Raw genomic sequence first — 18,761 nt, forward strand, 5'->3', positions numbered from 1 at the left:
TGTTTATTCCTTCCTACCAATTTCTTTTTAACTACGAAAAGAGATATTTTATTAAAATTAGGCATTTAGTGCCAAATAGTTTTCATCTTCTGAAATAACTGAGCTTAACCAAGAAGGCACTCCAACTGCGATCCTTGTGCACTAGAAAAAAAATAAAGACTTCTTGGGTATGGTGTCCGCAACATTGTTGTCCTCGCGATAAACAAAAGTACATTTCCAATTGCTAAATTTGTTAAGAAGGTAGATTGAATATATAATTATGCTTGCATTGGTCCATTTGACTGCTCCCAGATTTTCATTTAAAGCATTTATCACCCTTTGACTATCCCCTTCAAGATGTAACCTTGTTATTCCCTTGTCTTTAGCCCATTTAATCTAACGCTCTTGTGCAATGTTTCCTAGCTCCATTGCTTTTACCTGCAACATTACGACAGAATAGTCATATATCTGGAATCTCAGTATATTTGCAGAATGCTGCATCAAAATTCTTTGAATAAAAACCGTTTTTCGAACCAATGCATTTCACTTCGGCTTTTCAGGCACGGTGAAATGCTTTTGACAAAGAGCACATAGCAAAGTTATCAAAAGCTATCAAAACATGAGGAAAGTGAAACAAAACATCACCTTTATGAATGAATTAATAAAATACAACTGCTAATACAATTGTCATTTAAATGGATAAACAACACGAAACCAAATTTTGAAACATAGTAAACATATAAATTTTATAGGTCCAAACAATAACCTCCAAGATGAAAAATGTAAAAACAGACGGGAAATAACAAACGCAAACTTGTTCCCCCTCGATTCGAAGTTGCATTTCTTGAATTACAACAATGACGAATTCACCACCCCACCATGCTCAACAATTTTGCCCGAAATTCGCCCACTGCTTCAACAAAAGATGCCACAGAACCGAGGGTCGGAAAATATAATTAATCTGGAGTTATATTTCCATTAGTTGTTCGAATGTTTTCATGGCAGAAGTAGGCAAACCCAGAAGGATGTTTATGCTTTTCCTTTCTGTTCCGTGGGACAGGAACAATATGACTTCTTTCTGAGGTAGCGTAACCGGTCCAGACAGAACAGGTTCTCCCCATCCGAAATCGGTAATATGGAAAGGTAATCTAGACCAAGTAGTTATAAGCAGTGTTGCAGCTAAAGATGGCCTAGCTCTAGTTGTTTCGAAATAATCTATGGCAGATCTCATGTAACTGTCTGAAACCATCTTAACTGCCTTTTGGACTAACCCAGCTGAAAATGATAAAGGATTCTTCAGTATTTCGCCCGAGCTGCACAGCGAATTAGTTAACACGATCCCGTTACCGAAATATCCTCTTGGCAGTGGCGGGTTGAATCTAGCTCGACCATCAACAGCGAACAACAGCTTTGTTTGTTGCTCTGGCTGCAAATTTAAGGCCTTGCATCTAGCTCTCCACACGAAACCAGAAAGCGCTTCAAACGTTGTGCACTTTTCAAGAATCCCGTCTTCCATGGCTTTCATCTTGAGTAAATCAAGCTTTTCAGGACCGATACAGAACGATCTGTATTGCATTTCTTCGTCGTACATGTCCATAATGTTTGATACATCGTCGATCTCTTCAAATTCACGGTGAGGGAACTCTACCTTAGGTGGGTCTCTGGGATCAAGTATGTGCCTGTCAAGGTACGGTGGGATGCTTAGCGGTAAACCTCTTGCCATTTCACCCCATGAGTTCACGAATTCCATTGCAGCAAGTCCATCAAACATACAATGGTTCATGCATAGGCCAAGAACGAATCCTCCACACTTAAACTTAGTCACCTAAGACAATTAACAAAAGTGCACGTAAGAGACGATACGAAGCCTAGTGAAAGAACAAGTTCGTCAAATTTTACGTACCTGAGCCACCAGAGGAGGAATTTCAAGAATGTTTTTAGCACTAGGAATGTTATGAACCAACTTTTCAAGAGTAGCAGGATCAGGTTTTGTTATGTTCCCAATCTCTTCCATTCTGCAGTTAGCTTCTGCTTCAACAAAAACGCCACCTTCGCCGGTGCAATCAACGATAAGTTTACCATCGGTACTAATCGTAAGCCGTCCAGCAAGTGGGTAATAATGAACAAGAACCTTTGCCAATGCGTCCTTGATCACTTCCGCAGCTAGTTCATTTCCTTTCTCATCCGATTTGAAGCAGTAAATAGTTTGAATTATAACTGCAATATTCTGGTCAAGATTTGACAAGTAATATAAACCTTTCTTTGTTTCTGCAGCTGGTTGCACCAAAGTTGGTTCTCCTTTCTCCACACTTAGTTCAACTACCTTCTTCCGATTTGTGTAGTTATCCATTTGTAACAAGATTAATCCTCAAGCTTCAGAACCTAATCAATCGAACAAACATAATTATAAGTGTTGGAAAAATGGTGTTTGATTCACATTAATGTAACTGCAAAACAGAGAGATATTTAAGAGGGTTTACCAAAGAAATTGCCAACAGAAACACCTGAAAACTGAAATGGAAAACAACTAAATATAGAAAGAGTGTAACTAGAAACACATGGGTTGCATTAAAAAGAACTTTTATAAAAGATCAGAAGAAAAATGGGATGCAGATTTCTTTTTTGCGTTGGTTGATAAAAAAGAGACTGTATATATATAGAAAAAGAGCAGAGCTTTTCAAAAAAATAAGTCAAATTAGGTACCTTGTTTAGTGAAAACTGAAAGCAACATGATGATAACAGGAAGAAACAGGTGTCATGACATAATTGGCGATGATATGCATATACTAATTGTACAGAAATGGAAGAGATTGAAGAGAGGAGAAAAACAGAGGATTTTATTTTTTTTCATATTTCTGTGTTTGATGTGCAGAGACATATGTATGGGTGGGGGTTGCTTACTGTCTTTGGTACCAAAACGTCACCAATTAACTAATCTCTTTTTTTAGCCGTAAGTAAGAGAGTGAGAGAGATGGAGTGGGGCTTTGGTTGGTAATGTTAGGCATCCAAAACTTGTTTACTTGGTCATCTTTTTGGCTTTAGGCCTCAGCAACTCCCTTCTAAAAGACTTGTTCTTTGCCATTATTTTGTTTTACGTAGAATCACATGCACATAATGGACCCCTTCGATCCTTGAAAATTTTCAAATCGTGAGATTATTAGATGGCATTGCATACACATTGTATTATGTCATTAGCAATATCATTATTATGCTTCAAAAGAAAAAAAATATTAGTAATTAACTGGCCGAAAAAGCCTAGATTTTGGACCAGATAAGCTAACAAAATTTTAACACGGTGGCTAAAGTTTCGATTTCGACTAACTAGAAAAATCTTAATAGCATGTTTGACAGTTACGAGTAAGAATACGCTAGTACACACAATAATTAGACCAATTGGTTTCGGGAGTCACAAGTAAAAAAAAAATATATATATATATTTTACATAAAGTTATCTTTAAATTTTGTTCTGAATTTAGGATTTGACTTTTTAACTTAATTAAATCGAAAAGTTATTTTTAAAGCCAGACACCTGATTCCTAAAACTTTGCATTAATTTCGTGAAACCATAATTCACCAGTAATTGTGCCTATCAATTATGTTACCATCGTTTGCCTTCTTGGATATGCAAGATTTCGTGCCATGTATCATCATACCTAAACCAGAAAAAACAATTGTGGAAGAGTAGGCTAATACGCGCGAGAACCCATGATCACATATATTAGTGGCATAATTTCCTCTGCAGGGGGTTAACATATCTCTTCTAGAGTCTAGATTTTGATTAACTTTAACGCTTTTGTATTAGGTAGACCCATCTCTTGGAATTAGTCATTTGGCATATATCCCGCATCAGCAACTTCCGTTGATCAAAGCTCGTAGAAAATAAAAGCTCATAATGAACAAGCAGAGATGCATAACTAAAGAGGAAGAAAGGCCCACCACAGTGACAAACACAGGATCACGAAATGACTGATGCCGAGGACACCCTAGCAATAATAGCAGAAGGCCGAAACTACGAAACAGAAAAATATCATAGAATTTTCGTGGTGAAAACTGAAATGATCCATGGTTGTCTGACTTAGTACATGCAGGTACTCTACAAGATTCACCCCGATAATTCTAATAGCGCGTTTGGATACAATTCTGTTTCTGACTTCTGTTTCTTCAAAAGCAAAAGTCAGAAGTCCAGATATTTTTACTTCACAAAAAATCGATTTTTCTGTTTTTAGAAGTAATTCTGAAATTCCACACCCAAATTGACTTTTTGTTTTTTGACTTATAGAAGTCAAAAAGCTACTTTTGGATGTGTATCCAAACGCTGAATAAGAATGTGGCAACCGCCGTGTAATACACATGCTCTCAACTCTAATACCCTTTCGAGTAACCTGGCCCCTCTCGTGACTCTGATGGTTATGCAGTACTTTGGCCTTCTTTTCATAAAAGAATAACTACATTTAATGGATGTCAACAACTGTACCGACGGTACGGTCCATCCTGTGAGAATTAATTCTCTTCAATAGTTCGGACCATTTGGCTAGAGACGGATCCTCAAGTGATCTTAAGTTCTAAACCATTTGACGACGGACTACAGTTGGAGTTGAGTTGCTTCGTATCAAAGCCACTTAGTAGGATCGTTAAGAAAAGAAGAAGAAAAAAACACAATTAGTACCACGGTTAGGTAAACCAGAAATTGACATTGTCCATAAAATTTGGGATGTCAAGGACATTTTGTGTTGAGTCATTGCTTAATTAGGAACGACTTTTTTAACTACATGGATTAAATGACCACCAAAAACCTACATGAATTGAGTGACCTCTAAGCGGACACCAGAGTGAGAAGTGACAATCGGTTATTCGTTTAACTAAAGGTTGTTCGTTTACCTTTATGAGATATTTAGTCGGTGGAAGGATTCATATTTGGCAGTTGCTATTGACTTCGGTCAATTTTCTCTTAGAAAGGCTTCGTGCTTTTTGGATGTAGTTTTCTTTTGCTATCAGAAAAGTGAAAATTTCCATTGATCGAAAGAAAAGGAGTGTAAAAGAATTGTATCACCCAAGAAAAATATATGAAAGAACTAGAAAAGAAAAGAAAAGAGACAATATCATAGAAACGGAAAAGAAAGAAGAGAAAACAGCTGCACTTAAGGAGGTTGAAAATACACCAGTCTCCAGTTGTTGACGATAGAATCAAAAGAAACCTGCTGAAATTCAACAAGTATAAATCCCATGAAAAAAACAAGTATTTAGCTTTGGCAAAATAACCCCTTGAAACTCCATTTTCTTGTCCGAGAAGACTCTAGCATTTCTTTCCATCCAAATTGACCAAGCTATCATAGCAGATATTTATGTTTGGTTGTTTGGATAGCATGTGTACCTGTAGGAAGTCCCATCTTACATCCGATGAACAATTCTAAAGCTACACATATGATAATTAAGCACTCGAGATGTGAGGTTAAGATTCGCGAGTAAGTAAGCTAGGTACGAAGGCATAAGCGATTCACGTGGCCCGGTGTTAAAACTTACATCTACAGGGTGATTTCACTATGTTTTGAAGATGATTACAAGTGCTCAGTCAAATACAAAGATGTTATTAATAATTCACTTTCTTAGCCTGATATGAACTTGTTGGAACAAAGAAGAATATTTGATGGTTTCTCTTCTATATATATGGTTGGTTTATACAGTAAGAAAATATACGACAATATATTCTCTCTAGATATGTTGTAATCTATACAAGATATGTGTAATCTATATAAGCCCTGTAAAACTCCATTGACAAGTAATAAGAAATCCTAAGTCTTTCTTCTCTCGTGGATGTAGGCTGCAGCCGAACCACGTAAATCTTGTGTTAAGTCTATCATCTTTTAGTAACAACATGGTATCAGGGGATCGTTAACGATCCTGGCCATTATTCTACAGTTAAACAATTTGTTTTTCTTTTTTTTTTCCCTTTGTGTCTATGATGGCACAATCAGATCATAATACTAGTTTACGGTTAACCTCTGTTCTGTTGAATGATGTCAATTATGTCAGTTGGTCTAGGGCTGCTGCTCTTTCTCTTGGGGGTAAGAGGAAATCTGGATATATTAGTGAAAACAGTACACGTCCAGATGCTAAAGATCCAAAATATGATGATTGGATTGCTGATGATCAACTGGTTCGCACATGGCTTCTCCAGTCGATGGAACCACATATTTCAGAAATTTTTTCGTTCTCAGATTCGGCAAAAGATTTGTGGATTTCTCTTGCCAGTCTGTATGGCTTAAAAAATAATGCTGCTCGAGTGTTTGAACTGAAACGTGAGATTGCTGAGGCTGAACAAGGTACGAAAAGTTTTACTGAGCACTATGGGTATTTAAAGAAGAAGTGGGATGAACTTGATACATATCGTCCTCATACAACTGACGCCAAAACTCTCTTGAAAAGGGTTGAGGAAGATAAAATATTTGATGTGCTCAGCAGCCTCAAACCAGAGTACGAATCTCTTAGAAGCACTATTCTCATGAGTGCTGAACTACCAAGTTTGTCAAGTGTTTGTGCAACTGTGCAGCGCGAAGAAACACGAAAGAAAGTCATGAATCCTGTTTCTAAAGGCACAACAGACCTGGATGCAGCTGAATCCAGCGCTCTTCTGAGCCAGAAAGATGATAAACGAAGAGCTTTGCCAGTAGAAAAGGATAAAAAATTCCGTGCTAAGGGTAAGCGAGATGTTTTCATTGTGATCATTGTAATAAAACTGGTCACAGCAAGGACCGCTGTTGGGATATTTATCCTCATCTTAAAGCTAATTTTGAAAAAAATAAGATTGTTCGAGCCGCGGTAGCTGATAATACTTCATTCACCATGGATCAATTGAAGAATTTTTTTCAACAGTTGGGTAATAAAACGGAGCACAAGTCAACACATGCTTCAGGTAACTTACTAGCTTTTCTTACCTCGACTGTTTCAAAATGTCACACTTGGATTATTGACTCAGGAGCTACGGATCACATGGCGAATGATCCTTCATCGGTTCATCAATTTATTCCCAGTTCTCATAGAGATGTTTCTGTTGCTACTGGCACTACTGTCCCTGTGCTGGGCATTGGGAAAATCAATTTTTTTCCAGATTTCCCGTCCTCTAATGCACTTGTTGTTCCATCGTTTCCTACTCAGCTATTATCTGTAGGTCAAATCACTAATTCTCTGAATTGTGATGTTACATTTACCCCTACTTCGGTCATCTTTCAGGATCGAAAAACGAAGAAGACGATTGGTAAAGGCATATTTTCTCATGGATTGTACCTGTTACGCTCCAGTGACATGGCGTGTCTCACTGAAAGCTCTAATCAACATTCTCTTTATCATAAACGGCTTGGACATCCTTCTGGTCATATTTTATCTAGGATTTTTCCCACAATTCCTGTCCAGTCTCAAGTCTGTGATGTTTGTCAATTTTCTAAACAATCTCGTTTCTCATTTCCTAATTCTGTGGCTCGATCTACTATGGCCTTTGAATTAATTCATTCTGATTTATGGGGTCCTTCTCCAATTGATTCTTATGATGGGTATAAATATTTTGTTATATTTATAGATGATTGGTCACGTGCTACATGGATATACGTACTCAAATCCAAAAATGAAGTTTCATCTGTATTTGAGGAATTTTATCTTATGATACGTAACCAATTTGATGCACAAGTAAAATTTTTCAGATCAGATAATGGCAGTGAGTTTGTCAAAGGACTTCTCCCAAGTTATCTTCGCAGTCATGACATTATTCATCAAACTAGATGTGTTGGTACTTCACAACAAAATGGTGTTGCTGAACGGAAGTTACGACACATTTTGGAAACAACTCGTGCTCTTATGATTCAAATGAATGTTCCAAAAAAATACTGGTCACATGGTTCTTTGACAGCCACTTATTTGATCAATCGTCTTCCTAGTCGTGTGCTTGATTTTAGATCTCCATTGGAGGTATTAAAGAATCATCAACCTAGCATTTCTCATCTAAGAATATTTGGTTGTGTATGTTATGTGCATTTACAAGCCAAACATCGTGATAAACTGGACTCACGGGCAACCAAATGTGTGTTTTTTGGATACTCTTCTACAAAAAAGGGGTACATTTGTTATAACCCACCTACTAGAAAACTTCAGATTTCGCGTGATGTTGTTTTTGATGAAACAGTGGCTTATTTTCAGTGTGAATCTAGCAGTCGGTCTCATGGGGAGTGTTGGAATGATTTGGCACCACTTCCAGTTATTAGCAGTGAGTTACCTACTACAACTGATTCCCACAGAGACAATGGTGTTATGGTAGAATTGGTGGATCCGCCTAATGTATTGTTGGAACCGCATAATGAAGCAGTTCATGACATAGCTCCAGACAATGATGTTATTGATGATAATATAGTGCTGGAAAATGTGCCGCAACAATTTTCAGTTACAGAAAATGATGTTACTAACGATAATATGGTTTCACAAAATCAACAACCTGTGGTACCAACTGTCAGAACTTCAAGTCGAGAGAAGAAAGCTCCAGAGAAATACAAAGATTTCTTTACCTATCATTCTGCTGCGTATCCTATACACGCACATTTAACCTATGATCATATAGGTTCTTCACATTCTGCATTTCTAAGCGCTATATCCAGTCATCAAGAACCTAAAAGTTACAATGAAGCAAAGTCTGACCCGAAATGGAAGGCACCAATGGATAATGAGTTACGGGCCTTAGATGCAAATAATACTTACAGTATTGTCAAGTTGCCTCCTGGGAAGAAGACTGTTGGTTGTCGGTGGGTGTACAAAATTAAATACAAAAGTGATGGAACAGTGGAGCGCTATAAGGCGAGATTAGTGGCTAGAGGATTCACTCAAAGATACGGGGAAGACTACACAGAAACATTTGCACCAGTTGCAAAGATGAATACTTTTCGTGTTCTTGTGTCTCTTGCAGTTAATAAAGATTGGAAGTTGTTTCAAATGGATGTGAAGAATGCATTCTTACATGGTGATCTAGAAGAAGAGGTATATATGAGTATACCACCTGGACATCCTCGAGAATGTGAGAGCAATATGGTTTGCAAGCTAAAGAAGGCAGTATATGGTTTAAAGCAGTCACCGCGTGCGTGGTATGCAAAGTTAAGCTCAGTACTCATCCAGAATAAGTTCAGAAGGAGCTCTGCCGATTCTTCCTTGTTTATTAAAAGAGGTAATCTTGGTACAACTTTAGTTTTGGTGTATGTTGATGACCTTGTGATTACAGGAGATAATCAACAAGAGATTAAAAATCTTAAAGCAATGCTTCATTCTAGATTCGATATCAAGGATTTAGGGATACTGAAGTATTTCTTAGGCTTAGAAATTGCTTACTCAAAGAAGGGTGTTTTTCTGAATCAAAGAAAATACGTGTTGGACCTGTTGAAGGCTACAGGAAAATTGGGAGTAAAACCTTGTGATACTCCTACAGAAAGTGGCAACAAACTTGATAATGATGGTGATGTGCTAAAGGATATTGGGTCATATCAAAGGTTAGTTGGCAAGCTAATTTACCTTACTGTTACCAGACCTGACATAGCATATGCAGTAAGCCTAGTTAATCGCTATATGCATGCACCCCGTGTTAAACACTTGAATGCAGTAACTAGGATTTTACAATACTTAAAAGGGTCACCAGGCAGAGGAGTTATGATGACAAAAAATGAAGCTTATTCAATTTCTAGTTACTGTATAATAGCATACTCGGATGCTGATTATGCTGGATGTCCAGTTGATCGTAAATCAACAACAGGGTATTGCATCTTCTTTGGTGGTAACTTAGTTACATAGAAAAGTAAGAAACAAAATGTTGTTTCTCGATCGACTGCTGAAGCAGAGTATAGAGCCATGGCTTCAACTACATGTGAGATTGTTTGGCTTCGAGCATTATTGAAAGAATTGGGGTGTCTTTCATCTCAGCCAGCTAAGATGTTCTGTGATAATCAAGCTGCGATACAAATTGCTTCAAATCCCATCTTTCATGAGCGCACAAAGCACATAGAAGTGGACTGTCACTTTGTTAGAGAGAAGGTATTGGACAAAGTAATCTGCACTCCCTTTGTTCGTAGCCATCAACAACTGGCAGATGTTTTTACTAAGGGTTTACCCGTCAAGCAATTCAATGGAATATTATCCAAGTTGGGCTCCATTGATATCTTCGCACCAACTTGGGGGGAGTGTTGGAACAGAGAAGAATATTTGGTGGTTTCTCTTCTATATATATGGTTGGTTTATACATTAAGAAAATATACGACAATATATTCTCTCTAGATATGCTGTAATCTATACAAGATATGTGTAATCTATATAAGCCCTGTGAAACTCCATTGACAAGTAATAAGAAACCCTAAGTCTTTCTTCTCCCGTGGATGTAGGCTGCACCGAACCACGTAAATCTTGTGTTAAGTCTATCATCTTTTAGTAACAACAGAACTCTAAGAGCGTACACAGTGGGAGAGTAAACCCAAATATTTGGTCTTTTGAACAGACGTAGTGGAACGTACTATCGATCAAATTTTGATCAACGACTAAAACCCAGAGTATATTTGGTCTGGGACCAAGACTAAACCCAGATATAGTCGAGCGTTGATATACTTCACGCCCCACCACCAGGCGGACATATAGTGCACGTCCCACATCAGGCGTTGGTATAGTCTACGCCCCACACCAGGCGTTGGTATAGTTTACGCTCCACATGGGGCGTACGTAAAGTCTACGCCCCATTTTTTTTTTAATTATTTTGTATGGGGCGGGCATTATACCCCCGCCCCATTCTTTGTTTTCAAAATCAATTTAGTGGGGCGGGCTTTATACCTCCGCCCCACTTCTTTCATTTTTTTTTTTTTAGTGCACGTCCCAATCAGGCGTTGGTATAGTCTACGTCCCACACCAGGCGAACGTATAATGTATGTCTGACCAAATTTAGTCTTTCCACCGTAGCGTCACACACCATACTAAACCCAAAATTTGATCTTTTTTTTTCCTCTTTGGTCTTTGGTTATACTCGCACCACTGCAGTTGCTCTAAAAGACTCAATCCTCCTTGCACTGTTACGGTTATTTTTATAGATTATATTTCACTACTAGAAGACAGCTCACTTCGCTCGCTGGGGAAGGGTACATCTACGCAAGGGGACCATCCGTTGTCATTCACTGAAAGGGTCGCTCTCATTATGTGCCATGTCGTATAGTCTTACCCCAATTGTCTAATCAGATTCTATAATGACGATCTGACCGTTCTGATTCTTCATTAAATACTGAACTACCCATTTCAAACTTAGTCGTAGATCCAATTAGTGATTTTCACTTGTTTTAATCATGTCCAATAGTATTATGAATTAGGTAGACCATCTCTTGGAATTAGTCATTTGACATATCTTGTTGACCAGCAATGTAAAGCTCGTAGGAGAATAAGCCCATAAAAAACAAGCAGAGATACATAACTAAGGGAAGAAAGCTTCACCCCAGTTACAATAACAATATCACTAAATGACTAATGCCCAGGACACCCTGGCAGTAGTAAAAGGATGAAACGCTGAAACAAAAAGGACTTAAGAAAGTTCTAAAAAATATCTGCCAATTGTGTATGCCTCTTTGATGTAGGTTGTTTATGGTAAGTAGATACTCATGGTACGCACCAACCTTTAGAAAAAACCTGATATGTTGAGGCTAACCCCTCGACCAAATGCTCCACAAATTTGTAGTTTGAGGCCAATATTTCTACTCGGCTATAGTTTGTTGGATTTTTTTTAATTATTTTTTTGATTCTAAAAATGGTTTTATTGATTGATTAAGAGATTACAGTAGGTATTTTCTTGGATATCCAGGAACCGTTATCTGAAGGGAAATTATAATTCTATATATAAAAGTAGAGTTTTTTCGAGCGACGTGGTTAATTGGAGCTTCTGGTTGATTTTGACCCCACCATAAATAAATTTTTGATAATATAATAAAATTTCGGCCAATAAAATTTGAGAAAAATATTTTCGACCCCACAATATATTTTTTAGCAAATCATATCCAATAATTCATTTTACCTAAAATAGTTAAATCTAATAAAATCTCATATCATTACCAAAATGTAATAACACTAAAATTCTTAAATATATCAAATGAAATCACATCAAAATATTTTTTCCATCACGGTTTCATCATAAAATCAAATCAAATATTAAATTAATTAAAAAATTGTCATAAGTATAAATATATTGAACTAACCTATAAATATATTACATTTCTTATAAATATATTAATCATAAGTACATTTCCCAAATATTCTACTACCAATTAATGGAGGAAGCATGGGACCGGCCGCGGCTAAGGCATGGCCGACCGTTATTTTAATGTTATTATTTTTTCTCTCCTATTTTGTGCGGGATTCCTCGTTTGTCCATATTTTTGGATGCTCGTTCGCACAATTGGGTGCTCGTTCGTGCATCATTGTTGAGTACACTTGCACCATTAGATGGGACTTACTCAGTGATAGTCCAGATACCCGATTATTGAGTATTTATTACTAATTTATGAAATTCAGTGGAGAATGATTCATGAAATTGAGTAATAAAAGTGAGTAGTTTATTATTATCAATCCATAGGATCAGCCGTGGATTCGACCATGAATTCGTAATAATAATAAAATAGGTATTACCATTCCATGGGATCGTGGATTCGACCAAAGAATCAGAGTAATGAAAGTACTTATTACCATCCCATGAGATTAGTCATGGATTCGATCATGAAATCGGAGTAATGAGATAAAATAGATTATCTTATAGGAATTCAGTGGTGAATGCCACAGTAGAATTAATCTATTGCAGAAGGGATATTATCCAGTTAAAGCGTCATACCCGTTCTGAGGTGCATAGTCAGGAAACAACAAGTGTTGCCGAAGTCCTGAAGGCGCTATTGCTCTCAATCTTACGGAGAACCGCCTGGCTCTATACATGGTCTCTCTACATAGTCAGGGAACAACGAGTGTCACTGACGTCCTGAAGGCGTTATTGCTCTCAATCTTACGGAGAACCGCCCAATCGTTCTTCTATGTAGAGGCGGGTCTTGTCATATTCCTAGAGTATGAGCTAGCCATATGACTAGTTTTACTTATTGTTGAGTGAGTAGTCTGTCTGAGTCAGCTTGTCGACTCAGCGAGTTAACTCGAGTGATGCGAGTGGTCCCTTTGGTTTGTACGTGTCGTCCTTACTTTGGTCTTCTTTACTGTTTTGTTAACCAATAGATTGAGTAGGTAGATCGGGATCAACGGCTAGGACTGGAAGGGAAATCCAGAGAGAAACAATATTTATTGCTCATCATTCTGTATTTTCCGGTAAGAAGAAAATTAATGAAATTAAGGCTCATTCCTTTGGAAGAGTAGGTTACCGTGTTGTGCAGTTCAAATCCTTCTTATTGATTCATAACAAATGGTATCAGATTCGTCGATCCTGCGTTTTGATTCATGAAAGTGGGTGAGAAAGCACCTGCAGTAAAGGACGTTGCTCATCAAAAAAAACTTGATGGAGAACGTTTATCAGTCTTAGAAAAAGATGTCTCAGACATCAAACTCAGGATTAATTCAATCGAAGAAACCTTGAGTTCTCAGTTCTCTACAATCTGCAGACATTTTGGTATTCCAATCTCTCCAGATCCGGGAATTTCTGATGCTGCTCATAACAATCATACTAATTCTGAGATGCATACATCTTCTGGGTTGCTACTTCATTCAGGTAACTTTATTCGTCAACCTCGAATTGATTTCCCCAGATTTGATGGTTCTCATCCTAGAGCATGGCTCCGTAAATGTGAAAGATATTTTTATTTGAATCCCATTGATCCTTCTAAGAGAGTTGATATAGCTTCTATTCATATGGATGATAAGGCTGATGCTTGGTTTTTGGATTATCAAGAGGGTAAATAATTTATAGATTGGGGTGTATTTTCTTCTGATGTGTGTTTGCATTTCAAAGATGTTGTTAATGATAACTATGTTGGTAGCTTTAATAAACTGTCACAGACCTCGACAGTTGAAGAATATTTTGAGAGATATGAATCCTTAAAGGTGATAATGAAATCTAAGAATCCGAGCTTATCTGAGAATTATTTCACCATGAGCTTCATCAGTAGATTAAAAAATGAGACTCGTAATCCTGTTCAAATGTTCAAACCCAATTCTGATTCAGAGGCTTTTTATTCAGCTCGTCTACAACAAGCTTCAGTAGACTCTCAGTTTCGGAGATCTAAACCATTTCATCGTCCTTTTACACCATCTTCTACTCCTTTTTCCCCACCATCTAGATACAAACCATCTCTGTCTCCACTTACCAACATTCTTAGGCCATCATTTTCATCGGATAATCCTATCATTACTCACCCTCTTACCCCTACCAAACCTGAACCATCTTTACCACCAGTTAAACGGCTCACACCTGCACAAATGCAAGCTAGGCGTGACAAGGGACTTTGTTATAACTGCGATGTGTTTTACAAGCCAGGGATGTAAAACTCAACAACTCTTTATGATGGTTGCATCTGATGAGGATACTTCATCACCACCTCTGGATGAGTCAGAAGAAGAAGCAGCTTCTCCAACAACTTCAGGAGGCACTACTATGGAAATTTCTCTTAATGCTTTAACTGGGTTTTTTAACCAAAGCACAATCAGAGTCCCTGGTAAGATAAATGGTCAAGATATTTTCATCTTAATAGACACATGGAGTACTCATAGTTTTGTGGATGCATCTCTAGCTACCAACTTACATCTTCACATAGTGCCAACTGGTAAGATGTTAGTCACAGTGGCAAATGGTTACAAAACTACTAGTGAAGGTGTTTGTCCATATTTATAATGATCTATGCAGGGTTATCACTTCCCTGGTGATCTGAGAATTCTTCTATTGGGAGGATGCCATATGGTATTAGGTGTTGACTGGCTGAAACAGTTAGGAGATGCCATGTTCAATTTAGCTGAGATGAAGGTATCATTTAACCACCATGCAAAACTTATTACATTGCAGGGTCATTCCCCTAACCCATCTTGCAGTTTGCTTAGTGGTGAATCATTCTTCAAATTCATCAAAAACAATACTCCAACTCTCATTGGCCAACTTTTTTCTATTACAGCTACACCACTTACCCCAGTACCACAAGAAGTTATTTCACTTCTTCAATATTTTACTGATGTATTTGCTGAACCATCAACACTTCCTCCCCAAAGAGCTCTAGACCATAAAATTCCATTAAAATCATCTTCACTACCCACTTCTCAAAGACCTTATAAATGTCCCTACAGTCAAAAATAAATAGTTGAAAAATTAGTGCAAGAAATGCTGGATGCTGGTCTCATACAAGACATCCACGGTCCATTTGCTGCTCCTATTCTATTGGTCAAGAAAAAAGATGGATCATGGAGGTTTTGTGTTGATTATAGGAAGCTTGATGATATGACTATCAAGGATAAATTTCCTATACCCTTGATAAAGGAGTTATTGGATGAACTTAATGGAGTTGTTATATTCACCAAGTTGGATCTCAGATCAGGCTACCATCAAATTAGAATGCAAATCCAAGATATTTATAAAACAGTATTCAGAACCCATAATGGACATTATGAGTTTAAGGTGATGCCATTTGGGTTGACTAATGCACCAGCCACATTCCAAGCTCTCATGAACAAGATTTTTCAACCCTTTCTTAGTAAATTTGTTCTAGTTTTCTTTGATGATATCCTCATCTACAGCAAATCCTTGGAGGAACATTTGGTGCATCTTTCTCAAGTTTTGTCACTTCTAAGAGAACATAGTCTGTCAGCCAACTTCAAGAAGTGTTGCTTTGCTCAACCCCAATTAGCATATTTGGGTCATTTGATTTCTTCTACTGGACTGGCTATTGATCCTGAAAAATTGGCAGCAATGCAAACTTGGCCACAACCCAAAAATATCAAATAATTGAGAGGATTTCTTGGCCTTACTGGGTATTATAGAAGATTCATCAAGGGCTATGGTATTATTAGTAAGCCACTTACTGACATGCTCAAAAAAGACTCTTTTGTTTGGTCTGCCACAACACTTCAAGCATTTCAAGATCTTAAATATGCCATGACCTCTGCTCCAGTCCTTGCTCTACCAGATTTTTATGCTCCATTTGTCCTAGAAACTGATGCATGCTCTAGAGATGTAGGTGTTGTGTTAATGCAGGTTGGCAAACCTATTGCCTTCTTCAGTAAACCTCTTGCACCCAAGGCTCTGGCTCTATCCACCTATGAAAAATAACTTTTGGCAATAGTTATGGCAGTTCAAAAATGGAGACACTATCTTTCTCATTCCCAGTGCATCATCAATACTGACCATCAAAGTCTGAATTTTTTTATGGAACAAAGAATGACTTCTGTACTCCAACAGAAGTGGCTTATGAAGCTTTTGGGATTAGATTATGTAATCAGATACAAGAAGGGTCAAGACAATGTTGTTGCTGATGCTTTATCCAGACTACACCACCCTTCTGAATGTTTGGCTATATCTGTCACTCAACCACTATGGGCACATGACATCCTTAGCAGCTATGAAAATGACTCTGTGGTTTAGCAAATATTGGCTCAACTCTTGATTACTACTTCTCATCAATCCTTCTCCCTACAAGGTGGCATTCTGAGGTACAAAAAAAAAATTTTATATTGGTAATAGTAATAACATAAGGAATTCTATTATGCAATCAGTCTATTCTTCAGTTGTGGGAGGCCATTCTGGAATGCAAGGTACTTGTACTAGAGCTAAATCTTATTTTTTTTGGCCAAAGATGAAACAAGACATATTCACCTTTGTTGCCAACTGTGAAGTTTGTCAATGCAATAAACATGAACACACTGCTCCTGCTGGTCTCTTACAACCTTTACCAATACCAGATTCCCCTTGGCAACATATATCTATGGATTTTATAGAGGGCCTACCACTTTCAAACAAGAAATCTGTCATTCTAGTTGTTGTTGACAGATTAACCAAATATATTCATTTTTTAGCCCTCATCCATCCTTTCACAGCCATTTCTGTGGCCAAAGAATTCATGCATCACATCTTTAAACTACATGGTCTTCCTTCCTCAATAGTTTCTGATAGAGACAAGATCTTCATAAGCCAATTCTGGCAAGCACTATTCAAGTCACTTGGCACCTCAGTAAACCTAAGTACTGCCTATCACCCTCAGTATGATGGCCAAACTGAGAGAACAAATGCATGGTTAGAGCAATACTTCGGATGTATGACTGGCACTACTCCTAAAGCTTTGACCAATTGTTTGTCTCTAGCAGAATGGTGATTCAACACCAATCATCACACAAGCTTGAAGATGTCTCCATTTCAAGCTCTCTATGGATATAATTCTCCATATCTGACCTTCCCAATCACCACTACTACTTCTATTTCTGATGTTCAAGATTACTTGCAGGAAAGAGATCACATGTTACAACTTCTTAAGGAAGATCTACTCATAGCTCAAGATAGAATGAAGTTCTATGTAGACCAATCTAGATGTGACATATCATTTGTGGCAGGGGATTGGGTATATTTGAAACTGCAACCTTATAGGCAATCTTCGGTTTTCCTTAGAAAAAATTTCAAGCTTTCAGCCAAATACTATGGTCCATTTGAGATACTACAAAGAATTGGTTTTGTGGCTTATAAATTGAACCTTCCAGTGGAATCCAGAATTCACCCTGTGTTTCATGTCTCACAACTGAAGAAGAAGTTTGGCTCTCAAGCAATTTGTCCTCCATCTTTACCATTAGTGGATACTTCAGGTGCCTTCATTGTCACTCCAATAGATGCTTTAGACACGAGAGAAACACTGCGGGGAGGAATACCTGTCACACAATTACTGATACAATGGTCCAATTCTCAGGCTGAAGATGCTACATGGGAAGATCAACATCACATTCTCGCTCAATTTCCAGATTTCATCCTTGAGAACAAGGATGTTTAGAAGAAGAGGTATTGTCATATGCCTAGAGTCTGAGCTATCCATATGACTAGTTTTACTTATTGTTGAGTGAGTAGTCTGTCTGAGTCAGCTTATCGACTCAGCGAGTTAACTCGAGTGATGGGAATGGTCCCTTTGGTTTGTACGTGTCTTCCTTACTTTGGTCTTCTTTACTGTTTTGTTAACCAATAGATTGAGTAGGTAAATCAGGATCAACGTCTAGTACTGGAAGGGAAATCCAAAGAGAAACAGTTCTATTTATTGCTCATCATTATGTATTTTCCGGTAAGAAGAAAATTAATGAAATTAAGGCTCATTCTTTTGGAAGAGTAGGTTACTGTGTTGTGCAGTTCAAATCCTTCTTGTTGATTCATAACAGGTCTCTCTCATGTAGTCAGGGAACAATGAGTATCACCGACTTCCTGAAGGCGTTAATGCTCTCAATCTTACGGAGAACCGCCCAATTATGTTATTCTACATAGAGGGCACAATGAAATGTCAGGGATCGAACGCTCAGCTAGTGGAGGCCTTTCGACATACATGTTCATCATGGCTTCGTAAAATATGAATCGTTGCATGCCTGAAAGCCGTGTCAAAAACATGCATCATGATTTTACGGTTTTGACCTTTGTTGAAAATCCACCATCAACAATGTTTAACATGGATGATCCTACATCCATGAGTAGCTAAACCCATAATTGATTGAGGATGAATTCGAAGTTCTAGACAAGATTTGAGTTATTATATTAATCTATTTTGAAGTTCTTCATATGATTATCGTTTGTTCATACTAAAAAGAAT

General features: G+C 37.7%; 1 protein-coding gene across 2 annotated transcripts; it reads right to left on the bottom strand.

The window, feature by feature from the left end:
* Positions 1-599: 599 nt before the first annotated feature.
* LOC113271612 (omega-hydroxypalmitate O-feruloyl transferase-like) lies at positions 600-2,816 on the bottom strand. 2 transcript variants are annotated; one of them, XM_026521506.1, is made up of 3 exons: positions 2,683-2,816; positions 1,883-2,361; positions 600-1,804 (listed from the first exon to the last, which is right to left on the bottom strand). In XM_026521506.1, exons 2-3 carry the CDS (start codon positions 2,327-2,329, stop codon positions 947-949), a joined length of 1,305 nt encoding a protein of 434 aa, XP_026377291.1. In that variant the 5' UTR covers positions 2,330-2,361; positions 2,683-2,816; the 3' UTR covers positions 600-946. The 2 variants fall into 2 exon arrangements, with proteins under 2 accessions (XP_026377291.1, XP_026377290.1); XM_026521505.1 differs by lacking the exon at positions 2,683-2,816 and adding an exon at positions 2,460-2,598.
* Between the last annotated feature and the right edge of the window lie 15,945 nt (positions 2,817-18,761).

This window comes from Papaver somniferum, chromosome 4, assembly GCF_003573695.1.
Source record: "Papaver somniferum cultivar HN1 chromosome 4, ASM357369v1, whole genome shotgun sequence".
Taxonomy (NCBI): Eukaryota; Viridiplantae; Streptophyta; class Magnoliopsida; order Ranunculales; family Papaveraceae; genus Papaver; species Papaver somniferum.

What these genes read in the sequence shown, in the direction of transcription:
- LOC113271612 (XM_026521506.1), bottom strand. Translation starts at nt 2,329, where the DNA reads ATGGATAACTACACAAATCGGAAGAAGGTAGTTGAACTAAGTGTGGAG. An exon ending in TTCCTCCTCTGGTGGCTCAG is followed by an intron (nt 1,805 to 1,882) that starts GTACGTAAAATT and finishes TAATTGTCTTAG; the next exon opens with GTGACTAAGTTTAAGTGTGG.